Below are 25,972 nucleotides of genomic sequence, written 5' to 3' on the forward strand. Positions count from 1 at the left end.
AAATTTAAACCTTGAGATTTTAAGCAAAATATTATTAATTAAGAGTCATGTCCCTAAAAATCAGAGATATGGCTTCATCACTATAACTATTGTCAGTAATTTAAACTACTTTATAGAAAATACTACTCTTAGCACCGAATAAGCAGATTCTTCTCTAGGTGGCTGAAAAAAACTCTAATATTCAACCTTTACCATCTGATTCAACTGGGCTTGATTTGGGATCAGAAGTTGGTGTGCAAATTAGCACTCATTCTTGAAGAAACAGATTTCTGGTAGGGCTACCAGATTGATATGCAAAAATCATGAAATAACAATAAAAATATTTTTCAATACCTTGCCCTTCCAACTCATGGATTACCAGATTCTTGAAACTCAAATCTGATAGCCTTAGATTTGGATGTAAAATCCATACCCTTAAAATCTATACTCTTGAAGAGGTATTTGCCATAAATTAACTTTATAGGCACTTAAAGCAAAATTTATGTTTCATTGATTTTAGTTAAAACCCTTTGGGAAACAAATTCATGTTGGGTTATTACAGTATTTTTACACATGGATGAATATCCCAAGAGTGTGGTACTAAACATATTCATTTTTCCTTTTAGAAATTATTTTGCACATTGAAGAAAATATTTTAAAGACCCTTTTTCATGTTTCTTGAATTTATATATTTGGAATTAAGCTTGCCTTGACAATCTTGGAGAGCTACTGCTGTTTTTTCAAACCAAGAAATATATATTTTTTTAATAGCTCTGTTTTGGGAAGCAATTTAGCTTCATTTCTTCATACTATATTTCTGATGCAGTTTTCCTGGAAGTGGGAAGATGGAATTGTAACATGAAAAAGGATCTGAACCAAAATATCCCTTTTTAGTAGGTTGCATTAAAAATACAGAAGAAACGTACAACAGAAGAACGGGCATCATACAATGTAGATAAGCACCAATAGATTATCCTTCTGTAGATAATTTTCTTCTCATATAGTTTCTGACCCCCCCCCAGCACTACCAAGGTAAATAATTGAACAATACACATCACAAGTCCTCCATGATGACAATCTGCATTCTGCAGTGCTTCCACAGTACAGTATTTATTCTGCAATAGCCATGTGTTGCTTATTAATCTTTTGACATTTATTTGCATTTTTAAGAGATGTGATTTTGCTGTGTGCAATAACTTATCAAATAGTGGTGGTGAATTTGTATATCACTACAGTGAAGCCTATCTACTTCACCTCAGTTTTGGTATTACTCTTCCCATTAGAATACAATTGAATCAGTGTTTTTTAAAAAAAATCTTAAAATTTGGGCTAAAATGTGTTTTTGGATACATATAAGGTGGGGAATGGTGATAGTGGTAAGTAGGTAGTTACGTAATCAAATTATTTGTACAATAACACTTCAAGTCATTAGCACATTTGTAAAACAATACAAGGAAAAAGCTCAGTCTTTCTAATCAGTTCCATTTTAGCACCACATTAAATATGTTTGCTGGTTTTCGGTCGTTTATATTTGTAGTAAGATCCTTTTAAGTCTTCTTTTATAAAATTAATATAATTGGGAAGTAGTCTCCCAAATAAATTGTACTTCCTCACAAAATAAATACAGATAGTCCTTGACTTACAACAGTTCAGTTAGTGACCGTTCAAAGTTATAACAACACTGAAAAAAAGTGACTTATGATAGTTTTCCACATTTATGACCATTGCAGCATCCCCATAATCATGTGATCAAAATTTAGATGCTTGGCAGCTGACTCATATTTATGATGGCTGCAGTTTCCTAACAAAATTCATTTAACAAATGTCTCGCTTAATAACAAAAATTTTGGGCTCAATTGTGTCGTACTTGGAGGACTACTTGTAACACATTTTTTTTAAAAAAACCCGATCTATCCATAATTGTAAGATTACAAAGTATGTCATACTCACATGTCAGCAAATAATAGTAGAATATACAGAATAACATTCGTTTTCATCCTGAAATTGCAGAAACCCAATTGCAATGTTGTTTTGCAACAGAAGAGCCCAACTACTGATGAGTAATGCTAGGAATTGTTACTCTTGAAGGATTGTCATCAACTGTTAAATTTTCATTTGTGATCACAAATTTTTCTGGAATTACAGGGATTGGTCAGAGATGAACTAATTGTCTAATCATGAATTCATCTGCATTCTTTTTAGTAACTCCCTCCCGTCTATTGTTGTTTCAGGGTGTAAGAGAGTGTGCAAAGCATTGATATGATATCTTAACTAGCTATTTATCTTAAAGGAGAAAGTCTATTTACAGGGAATATCTTACTTCTAAAACAGGGTTGTCAAACTTGTGGCCAACAGGTCAGATGCTTCATGCGCTGGTCACGCCCATGCCCAGTTTAGCAAAGGAGAAAAAAGTCCCAATATATCATGTGATGCTCTTGTGAATGACACAAGTTTAACACCCCTGTTCTAAAAGGTAAAAAGTGTCACTGCTCTTGGAATAATGTGTGTGGAAACTGAGAATATAGAATTCAGGTCTTGTTAAATCAAGATTAATCAAGAATGAGGGGGGAAACACTGGACTTTGTGGTTGGAACCAATAAATGCTTGGCTTCCCAGGCAATATGAAGCATACATGGAATGATTTCAACTAGTAGCCATGCTGTAGATTATACCTTTTACTTCTCAGTTTAGGGAAATGCAACTGAAGAATAAAAGGCAATGGAGATTTCATTCCATGAGGAGATAGGAAGCAACTATTCTAATTTTCAAGATATAAACATCCTGAATGAAAAAAAAGGAAGCACAGATATGGCTGGATGTTGGCTAATTCAATGAACTGCAATTACGATACGCTGCTTTAATCCTTTTTGTGCACCAGATACAAATGTCTGTCCAGAGCTCATTTGTATGAAAGCATTGAACCAAGGACAAAAAAGTAGAAAGGATGCCTAATCACACAGAAATCATCGATGTGCAGTTGAAGCAATAACATGTCCAGGAAAAGAGGCAGCTCGGATGGCTCTCTTCAACTGATTGGCTTCCAGTCTAGAATTTGCTTTTGGGACAAAGGCCCAATTTCTCTGATAAACAGCACATTCCTTCGTAAATCACTCATCAAATTGTCCTCTTTGACTAAATTATAGCTAGTTTAATAGGTCAGTCGAATACATAATTACAGAAAATTACAGAATTCAAACACAGTTTCTTTGAGCCTCCTGACTCCTGCTACTATTTGTTTTAATTGGTAATATTGCCTGAGATAATAGAATTAGAAAGCTGAAAATTGTCATGTGGCATGATTGCCCCCTCCCCCCCTGTCATAATATATTTATTCTTGTGATTATTGGACATTCTTCTCTCACTATTGCCCAACAGTGCCCTTCAGCTATTTTGGATTTTAATTTCTAGAATATATTAAGCCCAGGATAGGATATTGGAGGACATCAGTTTGCGGGAACCTGTGAAGCAGGCTAAAGAAAAATTATCCTTGGCCAGGTGATAAATTCCTACAAACAATAACATACCACCAGTATGGTTGTGCCATTCCTTCTCCTATTGTCAGGCCCAAGCCCAGTGAGATCCAATCATGTCCAATCCTTTATTTGTTTACATCTAATTGACAGAATCTTGCCAAGCTGGTAGCTTTCTAAGGCATCAGATATATCATGAGAGATTTTAGGGTCTGGCTACCCTGAATCTCTTCCCCATTTCCTCCATCCAGCTCAGGACTGCACAGACCTCTTGATCTGGATCTTTTCTGTTGAACATCCTTTCACAGCTAATTACAATGTGATAAAATGATCAGCATTTGATGGAGTTAACATTTTACATGAATTCTGCCACACAATCTTCTGAACATCTGTACTGATATGCTGAAAATCTTCATCATTTTGTACACAGGCTGCAAAAATCATTAAATGGCCACAAATAAAACTCTTCTTTCTTTGCTTCCACATCATGGTCTTCTGGATTTTTGCAGACCAGATCTAGTAGCCTAATTTAGGAGGATAATAAACTAAGAGCAAAGGGATTAGCCATTAGTATCTTGATCACCTGTTATGAATTTAGATATGTCACTGGAATCCACCTACTCTTAGCTCTTAAATGTAAGAGCAAAAAATACTACAAGTCCTTCCTGCATAAACCTTACAATAAGAATTGCTATCTAAACATGGGAAGAGATACGGAATCTGTAGCCTTACAGTATTGTTGAATAACATTAACAAATGTTGCCCCCCCCCCGGGCTAATGGTAAGAAAGGCAGGAGTTGGGAGGTCTTGCAACATCTGGAGAGCAACAGGTTCCTCATCTATGCTACACAGACTTACTAGATGACAAGCTTCATTTGATTTAGCAAATTTTTGCTTCTAAATTAGTATAAACTATTGTATATATATATACAGGATTACACTGTTGGCAGAAACTGCACATTAAAAGAGAAAAAGTAAAAATTTATATAGTGGCAGTCATCACTCAGGTAAAAAATTAATGTATCACTGCACCCTATTGTCAGCCAAAAATGGCTTCTGATTCTATCAAAGAAAATGTTATGTGTCCTTTACGGAAGATACACAACCTACCAAGCAATTTAGGTAGACAAGAGGCCAGGTCACACAATATCCTCTAAAAAAAAAAAGCTGCATGTAGTTGAGCGGATCATTTGATTCAGAAATTGCCCAAGATAAAGATTTTTTTTTTTCAGGCACTGATAGTAATAAGAAGAAAAAAACCTATTTGCAACTGTATATAGTAAAATAACACAAAATTCAAGTCTTCTTATATGAATAATGAGTGATTACATGAAGAAAATCAAATTAAACAATGTTTAACATGACATATTGTGCAATATTATCAGTGCATACAAGAAAATAGCTTGAACGATCACTGTGTAGCAGCAAAGTCACTCCATATAATAGTTAAAATATAATAATAACATTTCCAAGTTCACTATTCTGGTAGACGTTTTTTAAAAATTCAAATGTAACCTTTGCAGTTGGATGGTACTAGCTACTGAAAAATGCTGTTCCAATCCTGGAACAGGCTATGTAGAGTACTTTGAAAATGTCCAATCTTTTGACTTGCTTGGCATTAGTTGATCTCACAAAACACTCTTCAGTCTTCAGTTTCATAGTAAGGATGACAGCATGATGATTTTCTAGGACACCTATTCTTAGTCACACCAGATGCTGTTTTAGGACCTCTATCCAGAGCACGATACCATAGTCTTTTGAAACTGAAGGTTGCCAATGCAATGTATTCTAGATCCTATGAAAGATGATCATGTATCAGATCCTACAACTTATGAGAGGAGAACTGGAGAGAGTCTTAGAGTTTAAACATGATTGTATGCTTTTTGGTTGATCACAATAAGTTACTGCCCCTGTACAGACCTTCTTTTTCCTGGACCAGTGTGATTAATATTGTTTATTTTAACATGAAAAGGAACAACATCAATACATTGGCCCACGCAGTGCTTATTTTCAAGCACAATCAAGCAATGCGTGACCACACTATGTCATAGTGATTTTCACACAGCAAAGGTCACATCTAAATTAAACCTACGACTGCATGACACTATGGCTTACATTTAACGTGATAGTTGAAATAACTCCTTCATCATTAAACCGAGAAACCAATTTTTGGTTTACATGCTTGCTCTTCTTGTTAATTTTCAACCAAGTGGTTTAAAGCAAAAATTATATGTTAATGCAGGAAATGCAGGAAAAGATGGAGGAACAAAGAGTTTCAACAACAAAACCTGGCAATTTACTACCAGATATGTGCAAGTGCTGGGAGCTTGTTTTCAAAAAAAATGGCTAGTATGCAGCACAGCAGAATACCTCTGTTCAGCAGCCTATTTTATTGATGGGTACTGCGGAAAAAATAAGCCGTTTGACAATAAGGCCAATTAACTGTAATAGCTGTGCCCAGAGGATAAATATATTACACAGGACTCCTTACTTAACTATAGAATATATTCATTCATTGCTTGGAAAGACCATGACCACACAATTGTGAGCTGGCATCCTACGGGCACTTCCTGGGTTTTCTCAATTAGTGTCCTCAACCTTTGAATGAAAGTCAAGGGAAAATGAGGAAGGCAGAAGACTGAATATATATGCCATATAAAAACTTCATGAGTGAAAACCATGACTGAGTTTTGAACAAAGAACCTTTCATGTCTCTGCCTATGGCAAGCTTGACAGGCCATTGCACAATCTCACAGCATTAGCATGTGCCTTTCTCAGATTGTCCCTTCTCTCCTCCCCACCTTCTTGACTGTTTGCCGTCCAAAGAGGGTTTGGACTCGATTATAATACATTATCCTATTACATGATATCTTCCCTCTCCCAAGAAAGAAGAATTCAGAAGAGTTTGGCTTTCTTCTTCATATCGTTGCGTCTCCAGAGAGGTAACTTATCAAATTCCTGTATTGTCATGCCAAATATTTCTTGAAAAACTTCAGGTGCTAAATGACGCTAAAGAAAGACAAGGCAGAAGTATATTATCACTCAAGAAGTAGAAACAGGCAATCTAAATATCACAGCATTACTCTCAACATAGTAGATCTAATATACCAGGTGTAATATAAAGTCCTGAGCAATGGATAAGGCCAGTGTCCTATAGCAAGCACCATTTGGCCTTTTTGGCTTTTTATCTTTTGGCTACCAAAGCATCTAATATTAGAATGAGTCCCGCCTCCCGTTTATTTTACTCTTCAGGGATTTTAAGTAATGAGATGGAAACCATAATTTCTAGCCAATAGGAATGATAGTCAAGTATTGCAATAGATAACACAGCAAACAATTTAGAGATTGAGCAGTTGCTTGTCTAGCTCAAGGTAGTCTTTCCCTACCAAGTGCCCTCCAGAGGTCTTGAGACTACATTCCTGTTGAGATGTTCAATATCTGGAAGACTCAATACATGAGCAGCCTGACAATGCTGCTGTGGTGACATCTGCATAAAGAAAATCTAGTATATGCAGCTATAGTAGTGGCCAAAATTGTGGAAATCTTTTGGGAAAAGTGTATTTTTGCGATTTGATGGCTAATAATGCCACTTTTTTTTAGAGTAGTACCATACAATTATGTATCAATGGAAAGATAATTTAATCAAGAATGTAATGCTTTTCAACCTTTGTTTGAGAGATAAAAGTAGCTTTTTTCGTGGAATTCTAGATTTTAGGCCAAATTCCTGCAATCTGCACTAAACAGTCCTTGCCCTCAACTTCACATTGCATTGTGCCATTTCATCTTGTATACACCCAGATGATTTTCTTCTGTCATGTAGGCACAGTCTTTTAATTCTTCTATCATCATTTGCTATTGTGCATCTTTTCCTGCCTTTACCAGTGTGGTTTTGTAGTGACTGAGTCTCCTTATACTTCTTCAAACACTTAGAAATGCCACCTTTGGTTAAGTTTCCACCAATTTTTCTTCTAATTCCTTTATAACTGTAGCCTTGTTCACTTAATAATACTATTTTACATCACTTTCTGGGTGACCAGTCAACTCTTTGCACCATTACTTTAATTTTATTACATTGTATAAGCTCACTAAATGAAAGAACACAAAAAAAAAAAAAACAACCAACTTGATAATGTTCACATAACACACTGACAAATTTTCTCCTTAGCTTCAATATATGACATCAATAACTGAATCCTACTGTGATCTGATTGGCTCATTGCCAAAACAAGATGACACCTGATTGGCTCTCTAAACACTCATGCTTATTGGCTACAATCAGATGAAGGAAAGCTACCTGATATCAACCTAAGCAAGTTATGCTTCCTTGTTCTGGTTATTTGGCTATAACTTTTCATAGAATACAGATAATTGACAGACTTTGTTGCATTACATTCTTGATTAAATTATCTTTCCATTGATATATAATTTTATGGTACTACTAAAAAAAAAGTGGTGTTATTAGTCATCAAACATCAAAAAGACACTTTTTTCCCACAGTTTTGGCCACTACTGTATACACACAAGGGCTGTATTAAAACCTTGTATTTGGCAATGGAAGAGAGTGAAACTTAAACTGGAACATTTCGGGTATAGGTGGAGTTTGATGAAATAAATCAGTTAACCAGGTTTTATTTCTAGGAATATGCCTGCACATTTTTCTTTAAAAAGATAGATATCTTATACCTTTAGCTGATCCCTATTATGGGCATGAAAGGCAAAGTATTTCTATATAGCAGATGTATGTAGCTTGCAATCCCATTAATATTTTCTCCAGAATCAATGCCAAAATTAGCTGGCTTAAATCTGATGCATTAGGTTGCTGGTGGGGGACACTAAATAATTGGGCCCTATATACTCTGGTGTCATCATTATGTCATGTGATTGAAAACAGTTCTACAACTAGAGTATAACCTTGAGAAAAATGTGGCTGTACACTATGATACATGTGGTTCCAATTCTATACATATTTACTTTAGAAAGGATAACTCAACTCAGTGAAGCTTATTTCTGAGCAGGCTTGCATGGATTGGTGTATTAGTTATCTTTGTATGTATAAAGCAGTTAGTTCAGATAAATGCACTATCTTGTAAGGTTATGAGTAACCAGCAATCCATATAATTTCAAAACTTTCTTCTAATGCCAAACCCGACACCTGGTTCTTACCTCCAACCTGGTTCTATCCACTTGTCTTAGAATTTTATTTCGCCCTCTGTTGGTCACCATTAGTACTTCGTAAGGAAATATCTGTTAACCGTATAGAAGAGGCCTTTATGTAGAATTTATTAAATGCCACAAATAGACATCAAATTCACAAGTATAATGTGGTCATTGTCAAAAGACAGCTGCAAGTTCATTACATGGCTTCCTTGGAATATTTGTTACTGAACAATGAAGTCTCATAATTATAAAGATGCCCCCCATCTATGTTCTCTCTGTCTCTCTGTCTCTCTGTGTCCCTCCCTCCTTCCCTCCCTCCTTCCCTCCGTCCTTGATAAGCTTATGGATAATGCTTACTATCTTCTTACTTTACAGATCACCATGGGTTTGCCTTTATTTTCTTGGCATATGTGCTCAGAAGCAAACACTTTGCTAAAAAGTTAATTCATTGGCCGTTTGCCTATATTTGACCTGTCCATTTCTCTTTTTAAGTTAAACTAAAGTTACTTTCCTACATACCCATTTAGTAATCATACCACACACACCCATTAAGCTAGTTATATGTGATAGTGCAAGCATCTTGTGCAGGAACCTTGAGCTTTAACAAAATAAATGTCAGAAACTAAAAATCAGTATTATATAAAAAAAGCCTCTGTAAGGCTGCATTCACATATTGTGCAAAACCAGAATGTGATTTGTCTGGATTTGGCTTATTTTTTTTGAAGTCAGATGTTGGGTGAACTCAGTGTGACAGTGGATGACTTGTATTTACAGCTTCTGAAGATTTCAACTAAATATACTCAGAGATAAGCTTTAATTTTCCCATGTCTCTACAATCCCAAATTAGGGCTGCATATGTTAAAACCACAATGACCAGGACATTATTATACGTTCTGAGCATATTTCTTAAGAACTAACCAGATATCTTGTATCAGTGACCAAGAAAATTAATGAACAACAAAGAAGAGTTTCCAGAAAGACTGTCTGAAAAACACTAAGGGTAAACGGCCATGAATATCTATATATGTATCTGCTTTTTTATTTATGTCACTGTAGTTTTGTGTGGAGTAGGGGAGAGAAAGAGAGAATAAGGGATGTGATTCTTTCTCACTGTGTATATCTCAGTTCAAACTTGTTTCTCTTCACATCTTAAAATTGTCTCCTTCCCCTTTTTTATACTACATCAAAAATAATGAGATATACAGAGACAATTAGCAATTCCTGCATTCTTTTAGTGTTATAAGCAAAAGAAAATGCACAACCCTAATTAGTCTGGTTTTGAAATCAACCCTTTCCTGCACACACACTTTGGATTGCTTTTGAGATCCTATTCTTAAATCATGTGACTCTGGGAATAAATCTCATTGAATTACTAGGATTTACCTCTGAATAAAGATGTATACAATGGGACTGCAATCAGAACATCTGCTTTGATTTCCATTTTATTTTGTGCATGCAGCACAACCAAGAATTAATTCATCTCCGCTGCATTCTACTCATTTATTCCAATTAATGCTGTCACATTACTAGCAGGTCTAACTCATTTCACATGATTGTTAATGTCTATTTGTTTAGGTCCACCTAGAATACTGCTGTCTAATTTCCTATATATTAAATCCCTTAACCTATGTGCTAACTTCAAATAAAGGGGGATGTCCTATTGCCCTGAAAAAGAGAGGAGTGTCATATATATAAACAAATTAAAAGGTGGATGCCACAACATTTTTAATGCTGTCATTCCAAAAATTACCCTTCATTGTTGTGAAGCACAATGAATAAGATCAGCACTTGCCTTTGGTTCCAACATGTTAGGCATAGACACTCCTCGGTCCATTCGCATTCCAGGGACGGGACCATCTGGGTGAAACTGTATCAGAAGCATGTAGGTATCAAATACATAGATTACATCCTTATCCACACAAACCCACAAATAGAGTAAAGGTATTCATGCTGTGTATGCACATGAACATATAGTAAGGTTCCAGAGAAATATGTATAACAGATATAATTATGCCCTATATATACTATACAAAAAGATGTGGCTCCTAATTTAAGTGGCCTTTATTCATGATTGTCTCTTTCAATTATGAAGCTTCTCAGGGACTCTTCCCAAAGACCAATTGACAAAATAAGATAACATTTTGGTCACAAGAAACATAAACTACTGTATCAGTTCTAAAAATGTCAAATATTCTATATTTAGGGCCTAACTTCTTTAAAAATATACTTCCTTCTGCTTACCTAGAATATTCATACCCCATTATTCAGGGAATGAGGAATGGTAGGAAAACTACCATTCACAGAGTGATTCATTGTTTTAGTTCTTGCTACCATTTTTACAATATTTAGTTGCTTTCCAGTTGTACCAAAGCATTTTATCCTTTTTAACAAGTAAAATTTGTAATTCCTTCTACATCAATAAAGTCTTTTCTGAGATTTCCATAACATAGTAATATTCAAACATGTAAAGAGAAGGGTTATGTTTAAAAAATAACACTACATTTTTAATTGGCCATTTTATACTGCCATTTGGCAGATTTTTACTCCATGACCACAATAAAATATAAAGAAGACAGGAAACCATCTGGAGAAGAAGACCAAAGGTATAACTACAGAATAAGCAGAATTATATTTGGACTTTCTTTGGATAGTAACAAAGAGATTGGGAGAAATCCATCAATGAGAGAACTATCACTCATTGCTTCTTTTACAATCTTAGAAATGTTTGCTGTAACAAATCACAAAACTGACAGTAAAACACTCTTTCCCATAGTGTCATAATTATATCATTAATAATAAAACAAGCAGATTAACAACTTTTAAGAAATTCTTCTAAGATGGGAATAACATAGTTGATGCACTGTTGATGAATTTGTTTCTTTTAACTTCATGGACGAAAATCTTTACCAACCTGGTAATCTGAAAAGGGATATATATTGAGAAAAGACACATAATTAGGATAAGATTTATTCTGAACAAAAGTTTTAAATTCAGAGCGTTTCCTAAAAATTATCAACCCAAAATACATATATTTTCTGCCTTCATTAAATTTAAAATTTATTTTTACAATGTCATCTTCAGTTTGAATATAATGTTGAACCATCCTCTCCATCCTTTTTTCAACAAATGGCAAGTGTAGCTATATTTCAAGATTAAGTATGGTATCCAAAAGCTGTATGTGAGAGATGACCTTATGTACTACTATAAAAACACAACAGAAAGCATAAATGCTGAAAATAATTCAAAAACGATCTCCAGCCCAAACCTCACATTCTATTTCCTTTACAAACTTACCTCGAGTTGTATTGCTCACATCCCCATAACTGTTGTACTGACCAAAGTCTGTGGACATCGGCTATATGTATATATATAAATAAAAACATGAACAGGTAAATCACACTATCTGTACATTGAATGACAGTAAAAAGATCACGACAAAGGCCATGTAAAACATGAGAATAGCACATTCATTTATTTTTAACTCCCCCCCCCTTATTATTTTTATAAATAACTCAAGGCAGCAAACATACCCAATACTCCTTTCTTCTCCTCTTTTTCTCATACCAACAACCCTGTGAGGTGGGTTGGGCTGACAGAGTTGATTGGTCCAAAGTCACTCAGAAGCTTTCATTGCTAAGGCAACACTAGAACTCAGTCTCCTGATTTCTAGCTTGGTGCTTTAACCAGACCAAACTGCCTCTTATCTGGGAGCATCCATGACATTCACAAAAAGTGCATATAAAACTGACAGTGGTAGAGGAGTAATGTTATTGTACTTTATACCTATAAAGCTATATGTAGTATGTATACTGAAGGTATAAAGAGCACATTCACTTTTATCAATAATTTATCGCTACACCTTTCCTTGAGAGGAGCAACTTTAGATTTGTCATACTTCTGCCTATGGAGCCAGAATCTCTTGTACTAGTTTTATCTGGATACTAGTGAAAGATATGCACAAATTAAACTGTTTTGTAATTATCACATAGTTTCCATAGATAAATAATATTTATGATAAAATCCACCAACAGTTGAATAGACAGATTATGTAACATTGGATCATCATTCTTCGTTTTCCTATCTGACTTCTGGAGATTTTCTTTATATACTTTGGGGGAACAGCTTTTCCTAAAGAATGTACATAGCCCAAGATGTTCAGATCATGTATTAAATTCAATTCTTTTTTTTTTTATAAAGAACCAGAACCAATGATCTAAATACTAAAAAGTGAAGCGATGGAGATAGCAGACACAAATCTCCACTCCCTCTCTCCCACCCCAAGAGAAGGGTGAAAAAGAAACAACAGAAATAATAATAATAATAATAATAATAATAATAATAATAATAATAATAATAATAATAATTTTATTTCTATACCGCCCTTCTCCCAAAGGACTCAGGGCAGTGTACAGCCAATTTAAAAACACAGGACACAACAATGATTAAAAATTAAAATAAGTAAATAGATTTGGCCGATTTAAAACCCCCAAAATTAAAATACCCCAATTTAAAATTATTATGTTGATAGCCCTGCCTGGAGGAACAACAGGGTCTTCAGTGCGCAGCGAAACACCTGGAGGTCGGAGATCTTACGTATTTCTGGGGGCAGTTCATTCCACAGGGCTGGGGCTCCCACAGAGAAGGCCCTCCCACTGGGTGTCGCCAGCCGACATAACTTGGCTGATGGCACTCTGAGGAGACCCTCTCTGTGGGAACGGACTGGTCGGTGGGAGGCTATTGGTGACAGAAGACGGTTTCGAAGGTACTCCTTTTTTAAGGAGTCTTGATAGATTAGAGGGAGGGAAGAATATTTAGTTGAATCTCTTATTTCTTTTCACATCTTATGTCCATATGTCAATATTTTTCCCTCACTGGATTTACTCATTGAAATAAATGAGTCAATAAAAGGGTGACTGTCAGTTCCTCTAAGTAGACTAGACCACAGAATCAGCCCCACAGGGGTTGTTTTTATTGAGATTTGTTGTAATAAAAGAATCTTGCATGTCTAATTTGCTCCTCCTACTAATAATTCAGTGAATGAATAATATATTTTCTGAGCCAGTTTCAAACAATATCTGGACATTTTGGGTTTATATAGATCCATTTGATTAAGCCCTCTCTCAGGTGAAGTGGCCTTGGTAACTGCCCTTTTCTGCTTTCCTTGACAACACACATAAAAAGTCTAACAGTACAACTTGAAGCGAGAAATATGGTGGACTGGAAGAAATACAGGCAGAACTATTGTGACTGCTAAGTAAAATTTTTGTACTGTTGCTATAATGTTACTATTTTATTCTTCTAATTTTATTTTTTATTTTTAACATTTCTGAATTGTATTGTTTTGACCATTTTTTATTTATATTGTATTTTTAATATACGTATCCCAAAGAACTTTATTGAACTGTAGTTTTAGTGTTATGCAACAAAAAATGGTTTCAGTTATTTGCTCCTTAGGAGCTCAACAGAAACTGAAATTTAAAGTGTATTTTCTTGTATGGGAAGAATTCTCTGCTCACCCTGTGGAGTCCATTTCGTCCATACCCAGGCAGTGAAGAAGTTTTAGAAGCAGCGGCATGTAATGCTGAGAAGGAGAAAACAATAATTATTAGGAAATAAAAATACATCGTCAAAATCACAGCATCTTAGAAATCAATTAAAAATCCTGAAAGTGTAAATTTGCATCTGTATGAATTTTTTTAAGCAATCATTTTACCTTGACTTTGTCCAGTAAGTGAAATTTGGATGTAAAATTTTCAATTCCTATCTAATATAGATGTCTACAAGTCACTCTACATATTACACAGAAACAATCTTTAGCTAGTCATGCTTTATGGTCATGGTTCAACATAATGTCAAATTCTGAGTCTTTGATTCAAATTGCTTAAAACATACTTTCTTCTCCTAATTTATTTTCTTGCGCACACCAAACAAGCAAAATGATACTCTTCTGTCAGTAGTTATTTACAAGCCAGGATTGCTATTGTTTCCATATGGTGCAAATTGGAGGCAGAGTCTGAGGTTAAAAAAAAGTAGCTTGTTTAAAGCAATCTGCTAAATTTATGTCTCAGATTAGCCTTGAATAGACTGTTCTCTGTAATCATACACAAAGACACATTTGTATACTCAGAAGTGAATCATTTTTATAGATTGTTGTCTGGAAGTAAGTGATTTGATGCAGACAGATAGAATGAAAGCTATAATCATCCTTGTCCTCCTTTAGTTTTGTTACTATCATGGCCCTGGGTCTCCTGGCATAATATGTCTAAAATATATTTTAGAGATCTGGAAAGGGTGCACCCCCACCCAAATTATAATGAAAATACATGCACATAAGCATGCATATCATACACAAAATTCCTGTAAGCAAACAGTAATTATATCTTTGCTTTTTCTTTGGAACGCATCAGTGAACCCCAAAGACCTGTCTGATAATATTGTTATGACCTAGTAGCTTGAATGCATTGCATTACTCATTGAGGCTGATTTCCTCTTCTAAAGTGGGAACATCTAAAAGGCTATGAGAATCAACAGGACAAATGTTGCTTTCTTAATCATTCTTTATGAACTGACTTATTGGGTTTTTAGAGATACTCATATAAGTTGCATGAGAGCAATCCTTTCATAAAGATGCCTATTATAAGAGTGTGACATAGTTTTTTCTCCCTAAACTAAATGTTCATTTTAAAATGAGATGCATATACTGTCTACTATTATTATTATTATTACTATTTATTTTATATGAAGAGCTGGTAAAATCCTGTGTTTTTAAAAAGAGACCCAAACATCAGCATACATCATATAAATACATAATCAGTCTCCTAATTATATAAAGCTGTTATGGTGAGTACATGTGTTACCATAAGCAGTTACCATAGGCAGGTCTGCCATGACTATACAATTCCCTGTAACAGTTCCCTAATTATGGCCATCTCAAAGACATGGAGAAAGTTGAATGTATGTTCTTCAAAACATCCATATGAGAGCTCTGAATGATGCAGAAAAAACAGCTTCTGATTGGTAGCAAATATATATTTAGTTAAAACTGGAAAGACTTTACCTATAAACTGAGTCAATAAAAGCTTTTCATCCGAGATGATCAAAGCAGGAATTATGTATGTATGTATGTATGTATGTATGTATGTATGTATGTATGTATTTATTTATTTATTTATTTATTTATTTATTTATTTATTTATTTATTTATTAGTTCAATTTATATATGCCGCCCTTCTCCGGAGACTCAGGGCGGCTTACAATGCATTAAGCAATAGCCTTCATACTTTTTTTTTTAAGTAGTTTTTATTGAATATAAATATTAAAAAAGACATACGTAACATATACACAACGAACATTTATACAACATATACACAAAAAGAGTATAATTTCTTCTTAAGCATTTTTTCAGAGTAACATTCTACAATTCTACTTATGATATATTCCTTCACCTTCATACTTTTGTATATACCTGCTTAGTAGGGCTTTTTGGGCCCCCCTAAGCGGTGTTCTTTTTTATACAAAGTCAGCTTATTGCCCCCACAAACTGGATCCTCATTTTACCTACCTCAAAAGGATGGAAGACTGAGTAAACCTTGAGCCTGGTGAGAATTGAACTTGCAGTAATTGCAGGCAGCTGGCAGCTAAGTACTACTTTAACAGCAGCAGTTTAGTCCACTGCGCCACCAAGGCTCTAAATCAGAATTTAGTTCTAGTTTAAAGAGGTATTTATTTGAAGTCACTATATACCACAAGATTTTTATATTATTTTAGAAGCTACCGGTAATACAGATGTGCTTTTCAAGAAATCAGCATTGTGACCTACTTATCTATATTCTGTATAAACACTGTAGGATAAAGTTTCGGAGTTGTGGCCAATTTTAGTTTCCTACAGAAAAAGACAATTGTAATCCTCAAACATTTAGCAGAAAAATTATTAACTTTTAAGTTTACAAAATTCCATCTTAAATTAAAATACATTTTGATTTCCTAGAGCTTCGAAACAGTTTTCTTGTAATTGTAACTATACTTGGAGCAGGGTTTTTTAGGTATTTTTTTTTTCTGGATTTGTTCAGTAGATGCTGAGAAATGTGCATTTGGAATCTTTCTTCATTTAAAAATATCTGTTAATACATTGTGAGAAATAGCTAGAGTTATAATGTAGGCAGTAAACACATTAGAGGAAAAACTACTTTCTTATTATTATTTAGAGGTCACATTTTTGCATTATCAGAAACTGAACTGCAATAATTAGATGAGAACCAGTCTTAATATCAACTTTTTACAGTACAACTCTAATAAAGGTCTATTAAAAACTAAATCTCACTGAAGTCAATTAGCTCAACTGTCAGCTATGTGAATACAGTAGAGAAGTGTATCCTAGTTCATCATGTCCCATAATCCTTTATGTTTTTTCTAATTTTGTTGCTTACATGAATTAACTGGAGAATCGTAACATCTGCTGGCAAGTAGTGACTTTTCCTTTTCCATCTCTTCTTTTAGTATCAATTGCCCCAGGCCTGAGTTCAGCTGCAAATGAAAATTTTGAGGAAAAAGTAAGCTAGTGAAAAGATTCATATCATGCAGATTTTGGCACAGACAGAGAATTTACATTCAGATGATAGCCACCTTCATTAACTGTTCCTCCTGTAGCTGCCGACGCCTCTGAAGTTCTTCAAGGTCTTCATCTCTGCCAGTGGATCGGCGTCGCATATCAAATCCTACTTCCATAAGCCACAGTAAAAAGAACCACTTATTTCAAGTATAGGTATAAGAAGTGAGAATCAACCTATTTCCTCTGAGTTGGTTGTTGAAGAAATTAACTAAATACTTAAGTAAATACATAAATAATCCACCAATTCTGTCTCAAAATATGTTAATAAGATAATCTAGTTCTGAATTAAATAATACATTAAATAAAACCATTTTGAAGATTAAGTGCATAATGTTACATACTGAGAGTTTTACAGAGTATAAAACATAATTAGTAACATTCTGATTAATATTGACTATTTTGTTAAGGGGAATGTGAAGACTTTTGTCACAGCTGTTTAACTCATTGTATTTCCAATATTAGAATCATAATTTGGCCCACAGTATTTTATTACTTTGTTTATTAAAAATCCTATTTTAATAGCTTTGTTAAAAATATTTTAGGAACTAAAGTATGTTCAGTCTCAAATTCTAAATTAGTCTGAGGGTTTAGAGGTTAACCTATTCCTTTTCTTTTTGAGAACCATAAATCCTTAGTTGCTGATATAATTCCTCTTACTTTTAGTTATAGTAAAATCAATATATGATTTTAACAATCTCGACCTTTCACAATAACTGTACTAACTTCACATACTAAACTGTGGTCAAAGTTGGTCAATTTAGTATAATGTGCTATATGACAAGGAGCAGCAACTGGTCTCAACTTATTCTAATTTCAAACTCAATCAAATTACTGTGACATAAAAGGTGGAAGATTCTACAACTGGCTTTTTATCATCTTTGGATTTTTTTTTTTAAAAAATAGTAATTTAAATAATCATGCACATACTTTGCTTTTGTGACATCCCAAATCTGATCCTAAGACAAACTAATGGTAAGATGCACACCGCAGATAATAATTTTTAATCACCCTTTATCATTTTGATACTACTCTCTGTACTACTCCATTATAAATTTAACTAATGTAAATAAATGGTAATGAAACTCAGTCTGGTGTAGTGATTAAGGCATCAGATTAGAAATTGGCACACTGTGAGTTCTGGTTCTGCCTTATATATGAAGACAACTGGGTGACCTTGAGCTGGTCATTTTCTCTCAGCCCTAGGAAGAAAGCAATTGCAAACCACTTCTCAAAGATCTTGCCAAGAAAACTGGCAGTCTCCAAGAATTGAACACAATTGAATAGAAGAAGAAAAATCAGCCCTATGTAATAGTTTTGTCCTCAGTTATAGTATAAAGCCTTAATATGCTCTAACCTAACCCATATTTAAATATTCAGATTTATAATAAATACTATGAAAGTAAAATGTCACCACTAAATGTTATCTTTTTCTTGCATGAAGTTGATATTTAATTCTAGCAGAAGAACCAATGAATTTGGTCCATCAAAATAACCTCATTTTGAATTCCTTAATCTCAACTTGAATCATTTTTGGTTTATACAGGTAGGAACCAACTCTGAGTGATCAAACTTAAAGAATGTATCATGGAATATATGGGGTCTAAAAATAATACTTAGAAAAATGAAACACAGAATGGAAAACAAAGTTAAGAACTTTAAGGCACAAAAATGATGCAATGGGGCCATATAAGCTTTGCTATTATTCATGCTGTCCAACAACAAGCCAAAAGAGCCTGGTTTTAACATGTGGCAATGACTACACCGCACACCCATTCAAAGAACAGAAGAGGGCTGGACTGGCCGTGGACTTGTACTTCAATATTGGCTGGCTGGCTTTTCTGAAGGCAACAAAATGGGTTAAGGAATTCACTGAACTCTGTCTTCCAATGTCAGCATTCATAGCTCATGGTTTATAATTGCTGGCTTGCTTGAATGAAGCAGAAGGTGTACAGAACAATGCATGAGAAGGTATAATGCATTTGTAAGCTGACCTGGCTGCTTCACTCTATGAGTATCCTGAGGGAATAATATCTGTTTATGCCAGGAGAAAGCAAGTAGGTGAGTCAGACAAGTAAAGGAATAAGTAAATGTTGGTACCAAATCTCAACTCTGGTGAACAGTTGTAACCAAGAAGCACTACACACACTTTGATAGTACCTTTGTGTTTTTGTTTTTTTTTTAAAAGCTTCTGTGCTAAAACCTTAAAGATTCTGGGGAATCCTTCCAGAGAAACGGACTTCTAATGAGAAGATTCTTAAAGTATCTCCTCCTCTGTGATGTAAACTTTGGGGACTGAGATTCTGATGCCATCAAATCCTATAAAGTTTGTAACGCTTCCCCCCCCCCAACCCCAATATTAACTAGATACTTAGCATAACTCTCCTAGGAGATCAAGCGGTCAGTGCAAAAAAGTTCAACGCCCTTATCAGAAGCTTTGCAGTATTCATAGCCGCCTCAGTGTACTTATGGATAGCAGAAAGCTGTGCATGGGTTTTCACCCACATCACTTGTTTCATACCTACAGCCGCAAGTGAGGGAGGACCTGGCCAGTATTCTGTCTCAATCTTTGGAATCTCGTTGGGTGCTGGAGCATGGGCTGCTGGGAACTTGGAGGACTTGATGATATCATCGAAAGGCTTGTTCTGGGCTGCCAGAGCAGCTGCATCTAGATGGTAATTAGGGGAACTTAAAACTAGCCAATTAAATTGCTTTATTATGGCCTAGATTCGTGCTATGGTTCTATTGTATTCCAAATTCTCTTACAATCATATTTTTCACATTCTCTTTTAGTAACAAAGTCCCAATTTCCATAATATGTAAATTCCTGACATTCCTAAGAACTTCAATTATATGGTGCATACAAATAAAGCATTAACACAAGAACCAAAGGGGCATTTCTCTTCTGGACTAAGCCTCATTTCCTCCTACTCAATGTAAATGAGGTCCATAATTCAAAAGCTGATTCTGCCATAAATCTTGCTTGGCCCTCATGTTTTGTTTCATTCATAAAACATGTTTATTCATTTACATAAAATATTCTTTGGCAGAAACAAAATAGTCATTCACAATACCATGTAGGGCAGCATATAAGGGAACATGTAAGTACAGGGAAAAAGTGGAGTCCCTAGCAAAATTAGGCTCCTGACAAATTACCCATGTGGGAATATAGCTCCTAACAAAATAGAGAAAGTTTGTCCAGTTGTGATTTCAATCCTACCTATTTAAAATATAGTTACCTGTGAGGTACTAGAGACCACAGGGACACTGAAAGTTGATCAGAGCGGTATGTTTATTATCACTCACCTATCTACAAGAATCTTGCCAGATTATCTGCAGTCTATAGAACTAGATAAATTCTCTAGGGTTTAGCAGGGGTCACTGCCCATCTGCTTCGGGGATTCCAGGCTAGCTAATCTCTTAACTCCTCCTCCCCATTTCAGCTGAATTGACTTTTGACCCAAAGTTGCTTTTTCAAGCGGCAACTGGACTTTCTGTTTTTTTTTCCTTGAAGACGTTTTGCTTCTGATCCAAGAATCTTCTGGATGAGAAGTGAAATGTCTTCAAGGGAAAAAAAAACAGAAAGTCTAGCTGCCTCTTGAAAAGACACGTTTGGGACAACCATGACCTGGATGACTGAGAATCTCCTTAGACACTGACTTTTGACCATTCAGGTAAAAGCAGTTTGATGTTATGATGGCACTGAAAGTGACTGACTATCCCTTCTTGAAGTTTCAGCCACTGCAATATTCCCATGGTCACATTTACTAGCTTGCATTTACAACAGTTGCAGTGTTCTGTATTCATGTGATTGCTATTTGTGACCAATTGGCTTCCAAGAAATAAACTCAATGAGGGAAATTGGATTCACTTAATAATGGCGTGACCCATGTAATGACCATGCGATTTATGTAATGACCACAGTGGTTCACTTAACAACCATGGTAAAAATGGTCATAAAATTGGGTATGGTCACATGGTAACTTGTTTAATGATCATGTCATTTAGCAATTGAAATTCTGATTACAATTGCATTTATAAATCAAGGACTACCTGTAAAGGCACATTTAAAATAGTCGCAATTTCCAATGTGTAGAGCTAACATCTCCAACGAATTCAGAAAAATAGATATCCCTAAGCGGAGTCAAGTAGAGAACATTGGCAATTTCAGTCCAATTAATGCTAAGTCTGTATACAGCTTTGAATGGTTGGCAATATGTAAGTTTCCTGGAATAACAGAAGCTCTACGTAGCAGCTTTTTAGTATAATAATAATGACAATAACAGCATTTTTCCTGTGTGTAGGGAATATAACAGTATATTCATCCTTTCTATGTCATTTCTTTATCAACTAATTAATAAACATTTGTTGATAAATCTGGAACTATAGATACATAACTGAAAAATAATGAATTTCATTTATTCTGCTGAAAATGTTCAGTGAGAACTTCTAAAATTTATATCAGCATTTGCCTATGTATTGTCATTTTAACTTTTTATATCTCAGGATTCATTCAAACAACACAAATATCATTCAAAATAGTTCAAAAGCAAGACACTAAAGATGAAGTTGGGCTGTGACTATCTATAAAGGAGCATCACCATGAGATGAAACTCAACCGTGGTAAGCTCAGCATATTGTTGTTGCTATACAGGTAGTGCTCAATTTATGGCAATTTGTTTAATGTCGTTAAATTATGACAGTACTGGAAAAAGTGACTTACAACTGACCGTTATACTAACAACCACTGCAGTGTCTCCATACACACACAATCAAAATTTGGGCACTTAGCAACTGCATGTATTTACAGTATCCCAGGATCATTGGATTTGTGACCTTCACAGGAGGCTTCCAACAAGCAAAGTCAATGGGAAAAGCCAGATTTGCTTAATGACTATGGTGATTTGCTTAACAACCATGGCAAATAAGGTAACAAAATTAGGTGCGACCCATCTAATGACTGCATTTCTTAGCGACCTAAATTCCTAATCGTGGTCATAAATTGAGGACTACTTGATATATTCAATGCACAATATTGAAAAAAAATGCTAAAAGTTTAATCAATCTTCTAACACTTGTTAATTGTAATATGCAAGAAGTATGTGGGGAAAAAAAGATAAAAAGCATCTGAGCAAATAAAACTAAAAATAGAATAGTTCCATCATATGGGAACAAATGGGATTTAAAAAATGATAAATCAACATCTTTTCAGATGTCAGAGATTTAAAACACAGAGATCTTTTTTGAATGTGTAAGCAAGATCTCTGGAGGCATACTTGCATCAGAAATGATTTGTAGCACTTGAATATATTAAACTAATTAAAACAATCAAGTTAGTATGTCTGTTAAAGTGAATAAAGCTTTTTAATCTATTGCAAAAAAATGTGCTACTTCAATGCTATGCTTTATAAACAAGCTTTAACAAGAGGATGGGAAGCTTTGCCTAGCCCTAGCCTCTCTATCAGACACTTTTAAAATACCACCAGCCCCTTCTCATTACAGAGATTCATATCCAAGGCAAATAAATAAATGGACTTTTAAAAACATGAAAAATAGCAATAATAGCAACCAATTCAAAATATAGCGTCCGCAACTCTGCTGGACTTCTACCATTTTTTTTTCACCATCTGTGAAAAATTAAGACATGTTTAAAAAACAAATTAAAATGAGCATTATTGTATAGGATTGTGGGAGTGTTGTTGTCTTGTTAGTGAATAATTATTTTTTCCACTGAACTTTCTCTTCAAAGCCCCACTATGTTTCAATTGTGCATGTTGCTGACCATTTGCATATTTGTTGAAATGGCTGCAAAGAAGAAGCTGTATTGCAAGAGAAACAAAATTCCTGGTTATTTTGGAATCTTGACTTCTGGGACATCAAGACTTCTACTTCCATTTCTTTGCAGCCATGATGTGCTAAATGATGAACCTCAAACATGAATTGCAAGCATGTTTTCATTTTTTCCCTTCTAGGTTTCATGTATGCCATGCACACAGAGCTACTGTCCAATCTAGTTCTAATGGATAAAAAACAGCTACCTTGGCTCATTGTTTGACACTACAAAGGCACGATTTCAAACAATACTTACATATTGAAATGGATGAATTCAGTGGTAAAATATTCACAAGTAAATGGGAGATGAGATGACACAATAAAATCATAAAGAAATAAAAATAACATTAAGAAAAGGTGAAATGACAGGGTTAAAATTTTAAAATAATATGACACTGTAATATAAATGAAACATAATGATCAATATTTGTGCTTAAGCAAACTAATCTTGTTGTATTCTATGTTCTGGGATGGTCTTTATTTTTTGAGGAATTTGATTTGCCTTTAATCTTTACATGGAACTTCATTTTGGTCATTCCCTTTTGGGCATTAAATACCATGTCTATAACTGATTAGACCGATATTTCAGGACTCTCATTTTTGTTCTCTCTCTCTCAATTCTGGTAATGGAATACCATACTAGATATGCAGTGGTGGGTTGCTACCAGTTTGCCCTGGATCGGGTGAATCGTAGGAGCCACGGCGGGAGGCTCTGCCCACCTGCCAGGACATCTCTGAGCATGCATAGAAGCGTCACGAGCGTGCTTCTGCGAGCGAACCAGTAGCAAACTAAATTGAAACCCACTACTGTAGGTATGGTATCATACAAGGCTCCTTGTGAGTTAGAAGGCTATATCTTTCTTTCATTTACTTAGAATAAAGCTAGATTAGGTATTTTAGGTTTTCAATTACATATGATTTTCTAATAAGCTGTACATTTCCACCCCAGACCATCCCAATGATGCCTTGGAAGTGATGTCCCAGTGCCTGGAGGCCGTGCGGGTCTGGATGGGGAGAAACAGGCTTCGACTCAACCCTTCCAAGACCGAGTGGCTGTGGCTGCCGGCGTCCCGGTATAGCCAGCTGACGCCATCGCTGGTTATTGGGGGCGAATCATTGGCCCCCACGGAGAGGGCCCGCAACTTGGGTGTCCTCCTGGATGCGCGGCTGTCTTTAGAAGGGCATATGACAGCCGTGGCCAGGGGGGCTTTTTGTCAGGTTCGCCTGATACGCCAGTTGCGCCCCTTTCTGGACCGGGACTCCCTACGCATGGTCACTCAAGCACTCGTCACTTCTCGTCTGGACTATTGTAACGCTCTCTACATGGGGCTCCCCTTGGGGTACACCCGGAGGCTCCAACTGGTGCAGAATGCGGCTGCGCGGGGGATTATGGGAGCGACGGGGCGCTCCCATGTGACTCCTCTCCTGCGCGAGCTGCATTGGCTTCCGGTGGACTTCTGGGTGCGCTTCAAGGTGTTGGTGATCACCTTTAAAGCGCTCCATGGCTTAGGGCCAGGGTACTTACGGGACCGCCTTCTGCCACCAATAGCCTCCCACCGGCCGGTTCGCTCCCACAGAGAGGGCCTCCTCAGGGTGCCGTCGGCCAGACAATGCCGGCTGACGACCCCCAGGAGGAGAGCCTTCTCTGTGGTGGCACCTACCCTATGGAACAATCTACCCCCAGAGATACGAGTGATCTCCGACCTTCGGATTTTTCGTCGGGCCCTAAAAACTTATTTTTTCCAGTTAGCCGGTCTGTCTTGATTTTAGGGTTAGTTTTAAAATTTTAATATTGATTTTAAATTGACAAGTTTTAAATTATGGGCCAAATTTATAAATTATTTTAACTTTATTTTTTAACTGTGATGTTTTGTATAGATGTTTTTATCTTGGCTGTTCACCGCCCTGAGTCCGAAAGGAGAAGGGCGGTATAGAAATTTGAATAAAGTAAAGTAAAGTAAAGTAATAAAAATATATTCTTTTTTCTAAAAGAAAAGCATGCAAAATCCTTTGTTGAATTACTCTATGTTTATTTCTTATAAGGATATCTTGGTGTATATAGCTATTCCTATACTTTGCATATGTACAAATATATTGCCTTTTGTGAGTTGGTGCTTAGCTTTAACTTAGCAGAGATTCTTATTAGTTACACTTTAAATTAGATCAAGCACAGCAAGACACAGTAGGGACAGAAGAAAATAAATTTGGCCGAGAACTGGTCATTTTGCCAACGCTTCTTCCATTGCATACACTCCCTCAAATCACAGGAATGGTTCTGAAACTAGTTCAACGTCTTTTTGAACTGGTTTGTTTTCTCAGGTAGTCTGTTTGACCAGATGAAGTTAAGAGATGAGAGTTCAGAAAGGAGAACCACACTTTTTAAGAGAATTGGTTCATGTGGTCTCCAAATTGGCAACAAATATGGTCCTTGGGGTCAAAAATCTTCAGGAATGGGTGGCAATAAAATAAATTTAAATTAAACAAAAATTTCATTAGAAATATAGCAATAAAAACTCCAATAGCAAGGAAATGTGTGTGCAGTAAACACTTCCGAATTAGCCTCAGCCTGTTTTGGCTAAGATTATCTCTTCAAATATTATTAACTGACCATAACCATTTCTAGAAATACAAAAATCAAGCTAATATAGAGATCAAATTGTTGGACCAAGTTTGGTTCTGTTTAACCAGAGCTTAATAACTGATTGTAGGTCACTCATTGTAAGTCAACCCTATGCCTGCTACACAGATTTTATTGTGGCAATCAGACATTTTCAGTTTCTGGGATTGGTTTAAAAACAACCTCTTAAAATTATCATTAAAAAAATAAATAAGCCAGTTTGAAATATTGAAATGAACACCAACATACATTATTATGTCAAAGGGGGTCCTGTGTAAAGAAATAATGATAATGAATTCATCTGCTGTAGCA

General features: G+C 35.5%; 1 protein-coding gene across 14 annotated transcripts in view; it reads right to left on the reverse strand.

The window, feature by feature from the left end:
* Positions 1–3,112: 3,112 nt before the first annotated feature.
* ABLIM1 (actin binding LIM protein 1) overlaps positions 3,113–25,972 on the reverse strand; it is a 181,373-nt gene continuing 158,513 nt past the window's right edge. For 3 of the 14 annotated variants that reach the window (XM_087872925.1, XM_087872920.1, XM_087872915.1), the window contains 6 exons: positions 19,733–19,873; positions 17,229–17,323; positions 17,033–17,129; positions 14,123–14,187; positions 11,901–11,961; positions 10,838–11,525 (listed from right to left, as the gene is read on the reverse strand). In XM_087872925.1, the coding sequence (XP_087729051.1) occupies positions 11,494–11,525; positions 11,901–11,961; positions 14,123–14,187; positions 17,033–17,129; positions 17,229–17,323; positions 19,733–19,873 (491 nt within the window). In that variant the 3' untranslated portion in view covers positions 10,838–11,493. Of the gene's footprint in view, positions 6,459–8,612; positions 8,694–10,398; positions 10,474–10,837; positions 11,526–11,695; positions 11,962–14,122; positions 14,188–17,032; positions 17,130–17,228; positions 17,324–19,732; positions 19,880–25,972 lie in introns of those variants that run through there. The other 11 variants (XM_087872918.1, XM_087872914.1, XM_087872917.1 and 8 more) reach the window with 7 other exon arrangements.

This window comes from Pantherophis guttatus, chromosome 6, assembly GCF_059756535.1.
Source record: "Pantherophis guttatus breed Tessera chromosome 6, ASM5975653v1, whole genome shotgun sequence".
Classification (NCBI taxonomy): Eukaryota; Metazoa; Chordata; class Lepidosauria; order Squamata; family Colubridae; genus Pantherophis; species Pantherophis guttatus.